The sequence below is a fragment of the Cherax quadricarinatus genome, chromosome 19 (genome assembly GCF_038502225.1).
Source record: "Cherax quadricarinatus isolate ZL_2023a chromosome 19, ASM3850222v1, whole genome shotgun sequence".
NCBI classification, from domain to species: domain Eukaryota; kingdom Metazoa; phylum Arthropoda; class Malacostraca; order Decapoda; family Parastacidae; genus Cherax; species Cherax quadricarinatus.
The window spans coordinates 36055650-36063149 of NC_091310.1; the positions used below are offsets into that span (position 1 = coordinate 36055650).

At 37.9% G+C, this 7500-nt stretch overlaps 1 protein-coding gene across 4 annotated transcripts in view; it reads left to right on the forward strand.

Annotated features, from left to right (window-relative positions):
• LOC128688319 (putative uncharacterized protein DDB_G0271606) overlaps positions 1-7500 on the forward strand; it is a 135959-nt gene that overhangs the window by 22210 nt on the left and 106249 nt on the right. For all 4 annotated transcript variants that reach the window (XM_070086652.1, XM_070086654.1, XM_070086653.1 and 1 more), the window contains one exon: positions 1540-1652. In XM_070086652.1, the coding sequence (XP_069942753.1) occupies positions 1540-1652 (113 nt within the window). Of the gene's footprint in view, positions 1-1539; positions 1653-7500 lie in introns of those variants that run through there.

Genomic DNA, 7500 nt, shown 5'->3' on the forward strand with positions numbered 1-7500 from the left:
ATCCTGACTCAGTCGTGTTATTAAGATTTCATGAGTCATGATATTGGCGCGGAAGAGACTAGGCTAGAGTTCATCGTAACCATGTCGGGAGATTGTGTAAAAACTTGCAATTCTAGTCACAGTGTATTGTACTATCTCTGCTGGTGTGTAGTCTCTTCAGTTGGATGAATTTTATTAATAGCCAGCCCAGTCAATATGCGCTGAGCCTGGGCCACAGCTCTTTTGCAGAATCCAAGCCCCACCATGTGTGCTGTGGTTTTGTTTATGCCCGAGTCTCTTTAACCCTTTGACTGGCACAGGCCTTTGCGAAACTGTCAAAACCTATATCGCTAAATTTTTGAAAAAAAAAAAAAAAAATTATTTTTCTTATGAAATGATAAGAATCTTTTCGATGGTAGCAATGACGCAAGCGTTTGAAATTTGTTGAAACTCAAGGAATTCGCTCCTCACGAGATTAGCAGTCTCGGCGACATATGCGTATTGGCGGTTGCATGACACAAGCTAATGTGGTCCAAGTTGTTCCAGTTAATGAAACTCATGGCTATTTCTTTGACTCCATTTTATCTATCAGCTGAGTACAAAAACCTCCCATTTACCAGTTTGGACTACCCAATATTGTAGTCAGAAAATGGCAATTTGTCAATTTCATAAACTTAAAAAGTGCAGATTTCAAAATGAAGATTCCAGAATAAACAATTAGACATTCTTGGCACTAAAATAGCATATCCTCTGTTCATTAGTGCATCTCTAGGCCCTCTTATATGTGTACTTTCTATTTTGATTTTTATTCACTTTTAAAAAATACAAAATTTACTGTTATACAGACTACTGCATTATTGTAAAATGGTATAAATAATATCAATTGCACTAGTGAAAGAATATTAAACTCCCAGTTGGCGTGTATTGGACGTGTGGTGTAGTTGTTTACTCCTGAATATTGGTAAGTGAACATTTCTGCCTACTTTGGCTCAGTTTCAAGGTCGTTTTCATAAAGTCAAAGTAATGAAAATCATCTCTATTTCTGTAATATGTTTTCCATTTTATCACCTAAGACCATGAAAACTGAAATACATCGATAAATACTATGCAAATACACCTCAAAGTCAGTGTTTAATCCAAAAGCGATCAGTTTTCTCATTCTGTGCTAATGTAATGCAGGATTTTATGTGGTGCACACTGACCACACAGACCATTCTCTCACATGTGATTTACCAGGTTTCTTCCGCTTGATTTGAAGCCGCTAGAATTATTGAGTATATATACGTCTGAAACACTGGCTCGTAAGACGTATATATACAACCAAAACAGTCAAAGGGTTAATGATCTCATAGGTCTAAGTGCTCTGTAAATATCAAAACCTGCTTCCTTTTTTCTTACATGTCCCTCTTTCCTTTTCTTGAGAGAAATAAGTACATCTGGTCAGCAAAAGAAATAACTTTTAAATTTGTAATTGAAATAGAAAAATAAGTGTAAGCAGTAACACTGAAGGCTATTTATGAAATTAACATAATTTATGTCGAGTTTATCATACCCTAACAGGCTTGAGGTAACGTACGAGAAAGTGGACGGAATGAAATTCACCGTAAAGGGAAAGGAAGGGGACAACCTCCTGGACATTGCTGTTAATAATGACTTGGACCTTGAAGGCTTTGGTAAGTGTGATGCAGTTTGGTCAGCCCACACTTACAGTTGCCCTGTGTAAGTACCAACTGGATATTGTATACATAGTTCCTGTTTGATTCTCTAGCATAGTCCCAGCCTGAGTCTTGTCCATGTGGTGACCTGGCTGTACGCATGGTGATGTGGCATGTGTATACAGTATGATAAGTAGTAAAATGGGCTTGTGAAAAGGACATAGTCTGGTGTTGCAAGTGAGGAGAGGTCACTCTTGGGAGGTGAGATGATAATATTGGGAGAAGTTGATACAAATATTGAAGTAAAATCTAGTTGAATTGGAGAAAATTGTGCAGGCTTTTGGACAGTTTTATTACTATGAAAGTCTATTTTTTTTTTATTGTACTATATATTGGCTGGTTTTGTTTACTGGTGAAATAAGTACATGGAAAGTCTTAGAACCTTGATATTATGCATATATAGGTTGGCCATCATTAATCCAACAATCAGTAATCCGGTTCCATCAGTAATCCAGCACTATTTTCGGCAAGCATAATTTCAAATTTCTGGGGTTGCCACACCAACCTGCCGCTACCATTCGGTAGTGCTACTTGCTGCATAAGTCATTCCAATTACTTTTTCTCCATTTATTGTTATAACCTGGTCACTTATAGCCCTAGCCATGGTTCCAATGAATAAAAGAAATGCTTCTCATTGTGTAAAGCACATACATTGTACATAAAAGATAAGGTGGCTTTGAAGCCACTGTCGGTCTCCATAAGCTCAGCTCACTCAGATAAACTGAGACCGGTAAATTTGGGCCTACATATGAGAAAATAGGTCTGTGTCATAAGTGTGCAGTATTCAAATTCAAATTTAGTCATTTCTTTGCAAGTAGTACATTGAGATTATATTTTTACAATAATGGGTTGCAGTGCAAAAGAAAGAAGCCTCCCTATGTGTACCTAGGCATTATGGGCTAACAATTTAATGGCTTACTGACTACTTATCACTAAAGAAATTATCATAGTTGGAGCTAAAATAAAGATTGGATGTGAAAGTGGGTTATAGTAGCGTGCTTATGCCTGGAAAGAAGTGTAAGAGGAGAGAGAGATTCTGGGAAATGTTGAGTAGATAAGTGGGAGTTTTGAATCAAGTGTGGGAAGTAATGAGTGGTTGGGGATTTCAATGCTAAAGTGGGTCAAATGTTATGGAGGAGTAGTGAAGTAATTTTGGGGTGCCAGGGTAAATGTAAATGAGGAGCTTTAATTGAGCTATGTGTAGAAAAAGAAATTTGGTAATAAGTAATACATATTTTATGAAAAAAGAGGGGATAAATAAATATACAAGGAGTATGATGCATATACAATAATAGAAAGTAGTTTGTTAGATTATGTATTGGTGGATAAAAGGTTGATGGGTAGGCTCCAGGATGTACATGTTTATAGAGGCAACTGATATATGGATCATTATTTAGTTGTAGCTACAGTTAGAGTAAGAGGTAGATGGGAAAGAGGAAGGTGGCAACAACAAGTAAGAGGGGAGGTGAAAGTGTATAAACTAAGGAGGAGGAAGTTCGGGCGAGATATAGCGACTATTGCAGAAAGGTGGGCTAGTGCAGATGAGTAGTGGGGTTGAAGAGGTTGGAATAGTTTTAAAATGCAGTATTAGAATGTGGGCAGAAGTTTGTAGTTATAGGAGGTGGGGGGCAGGAGGAAAGAGGAGTGATTGGTGGAATGATGAAGTAAAGGAGTGTGATAAAGAGAAAAGGTAGCTCTAGAGAGGTTTTACAAAGCAGAGAGTGTTATAAGAAGAGCAGAGTATGGAGTAAAAGAAGGTGAAGAGAGTGGTGAGAGAGTGCAAAGGAGGCAGATGAAAATTAGAGGCACTGTCAAGAAATTTAATGAAAATAAGAAAAATTTGGAATTGAGTTAAACAAGTTAAAGCCTAGGGAAAGTATGGTTGTCAGTTAAAAACAAGTAGGGGAGTTAGTAGATGGGGAGAGGAGGTATTAGGTAGATAATGAGAATATTTTGGGAACTTTTAAATGTTAAGGAAAGAAGGAGAGCGGTAATTTCATGCACCAGCCAGGGAGGTATACCATCTTTTAGTAGTGAAGGCAGACTGTAAGTGTGGTGGAGTCGCGTGAGGCATTACGTGAATGAAAGGAGTAAAGCAGCTGGAACTGATGGGATCATGACAGAAATGTTAAAAGCAGAGGATATGGTGTTGGAGTGGTTGGTACTTTTGTTTAATAAATGTATGAAGAGGGGAAAGTACCTGAGGATTGGCGGAGGCATGTATAGTCCTTTATATAGGGAAAGGGGACAAAAGATTAGCAAAAATTATAGAGGAATAAGTTTACTAGGTATACCAGGAGAAAGTATACGGTAAGTTATAATTGAAAAAATTAGAGGTAAGACAGAGATGTAGAATTGAGACCGAACAAGGAGGTTTCAGGAGTGGGTAAGTTCATGTAGATCAAGTGTTTACATTAGGCATATATGTGAACAGTATTTAGATAAAGTAAGGGGAAGTTTTATTGCATTTATAAGATTTAGAAAAGGCATATGATAAGTGGATAGAGAGCAATGTGGCAGATGTGCAAGTATATGGAATAGGTGGTAAGTTACTAAATGCTGTAAGAGCTTTTATGAGGATAGTGAGGCTCAGAGTTGGGGTGTGTAGAAAGAGGAGAATACTTCCCGGTAAAAGTAGGTCTTAGACAGGGATGTAATGTCACCGTAGTTGTTTAATATATTTATAGATGGGGTTGTAAAAAGAAGTAAATACAGGGTGTTGGAGAGGTGGATTAAATTATGGGAATCAAATTCAAAATGAATTGACACAGTACTTTTTACTGATGATACTGTGCTTATAGAATTCAGAAAAGGTGCAAGGTTAGTGGATGAGTTTGAGAATGTGTGTAAAGGTAAGTTGAAAGTGAACATAGAAAGAGTAAGGTATTGAGGTATCAAATGATTTAGATAAAGAAAAAGTGGATATCAAATTTGGGAGGAGGAGTATGGAAAAGTAGTATTTTCAGATACTTGGGAGTTGACGTGTCGTGAGATGGATTTATGAAGGATGAGGTCAATCATGAGGTGATGAGGAAAAGGTGAGTGGTGCGTTGGTATATGTGGAGTCAAGCGTTATCTATGGAGGCAAAGAGAGGGAATATGAAAGTATAGTAGTACCAACACTCTTATGGATGTGAAGCTTGGAGTGGTAAATGCAGCTTAGCGAGAGATGGTGGAAGGCAGTGGAGATGTCCTGTCTAAAGGGCAATGTGTGAGTATAAATATTATGCAGAAAATTGGTACTAATGAAATTAGGAGAAGGTGTGGAGTTAATAAAGCATTAGTCAGAGGGCAGAAGAGGGGTTGTTGAGGTGGTTTGGTCATTTTAAGAAGAATGGATCAAAGTAGGAGAATGACATAGAGCCTTATAAATCTATAGGGAAGAAGAGAAATTGAAATTCGTCCTCGAAGAGGAGTTGGAAAGAGGGGAGTAAAGGAGGTTTTTGTGGGTGAGGCTTGGACTTCCAGCAAGCGTGCATGGCGTGTTAGATGGGAGTGAATGGAGATGAATGATACTTAGGACCTGACGATCTGTTGGAGGTGTGAGCAGGGTAATGTTTAGTGAAAGGATTCAGAAACCGGTTATTTTCATATAGTCGGACAGTCCTGGAAATGGGAAATTACAATGCCTGCACTTTAAAGGAGGTTTGGGATATGGCAGTTGGAGGGATATGTTGTGTATCTCTGCTCACGATATATGCTTCTAAACTGTTATATTCTGAAGCACACCTCTGCAAAAGCTGATGATAATGTGTGAGTGTGGTGAGAGTGTTGAATGATGAGTAGAAAGTATTTTCTTTTTGGGATTACTGCTCTTTTTTTGGGTCACCCTGCCTCAAATTGGGAGGCGGCCGACTTGTTGAAAAAAAAAAAAAAAAAAAGAATCAAATTTATACAAACAAAAGCATATATTCATGTATTCAAAAATGCTTTTTATGAAATATGATTCAGGAGTAGTTTTAGTAGTTTACAGTATGAGAATGCTACAATTTGGTGAAGGGCAATCCTGCAGCATACAGTGCATAATGAAAAAAAAAAGGCGACTGTGCTTTTGGTGTAAAACAGTGACTTTGCGGTGTATTTTCGTATGGTTTGTATGGTTGTATTCTCATTTTTTTGGTCTCATCAAAAAAATGGAAGATATATTACAGAAATATATATAATTTTGATTGGTTTCACGTCGGAAAGTACCTTAAAATTGAGCTCAAAGTAGCGGAAATGTTTGATTTTTGCCGATGCTCAAGGGTAAACAAATGATGTCACCTTCCAATACGTGTCCAGCTGGACAGTCTAATACACAGTCATGAATGGGTTGACATTATTTATACAATTATTACGATAATGCAGTAGTCTGCATAACAGTAAATCTTCTGTTTTTTATGTGAATAAAAATTCAAAATGGAAAGCAAGCGTAATATAAAAGGGGCCTGGAGACATGACTAACGAACAGAGAAAATGTTATTTTAGTGCTAGGAATGTCAGCATTCTTTATTCTGGACCCTGTTTTGAGGTGGCATCATAGTAGAATTTGTGTGTGAAATTGGCGAAATGCCTATATTTATTACTTTGTTGGTAGGTGGAATAGGTAAATAGGCAGTTTCTTGTAATCAATAAACAGAATAGAAGGAATACTAAGCGAAATAGCTATGAGTTTAGTGAACTGGAACAATGGAATGGCGAAATAGTCCGTAAAATTAGGTGAAATGCATGAATGCGTGAAAGAAAATATCGCTATTGGGTTAAATTTATTCTAACCTAACCACTGTGTAATCCAGCAAAATCACTAAACTGGCACCCTACAGGTCCTGATGATGCTTTATTAGTGATTGTCAACCTGTAATTTTCTCTCTGTCTGTCTCTGTCTCTCTGTCTGTCTGTCTCTGTCTCTCTGTCTGTCTCTGTCTGTCTGTCTCTGTCTGTCTGTCTCTCTCTGTCTGTCTGTCTGTCTGTCTCTCTCTCTCTCTCTCTCTCTCTCTCTCTCTCTCTCTCTCTTTTAAGGAGTTTGACAAGTTAAGAGATCCCTACTTTTTGATAAGCTATTTACGGGTTAAAGTTCTAAACTTTATTAATATTAGCTCTATATATATATATACATGTGTGTATATATATATATATATATTTTTTTTTTTCAACAAGTCGGCCGTCTCCCACGAGGCAGGGTGACCCAAAAAGAAAAAATCCCCAAAAAATACTTTCATCATCATTCAACACTTTCACCACCTCACATTATCACTGCTTTATAAGAGTGCTCAGAATACAACAGTTAGAAAAGCATATATGTATAAGATACTGTATATCCTCAGAGCTGCCCAATATCCCATCCCTCCTTTAGGAGTGCAGGCATTGTACTTCCCATTTCCAGTTTCAAGTCAGGCTATATATAGAAATAACGGTTTCCTAGATCCCTTCACTAGAAATATTACCCTGCTCACACTCCAGCAGATGCATCCCAGGTCCCAGTACCATTCGTCTCCATTCACTCCTATCTAACACGCTCATGCATGCTTGCTGGAAGTCAAGCCCCTTGCCCATGAAGCCTCCTTTACCCCCTCTATCAGCCCTTTGAGGGCTGACCCTACCTACTTCAGCCCTATAGATTTACAGTATATGCTTTCCATGTCATTCTACTTTGATCCATTCTCTCTAAATGACCAGAAACCACCTCAACAACCCCTCTTCTGCCTCTGACTAATACTTTTATTAACTCCACACCTTTTCCTAATTTCCACACTCCAAATTTTCTGCATAATATTTACACCACTACCCACATTGTATGAACAAGGACATCTCACTGCTCTCCAACGAA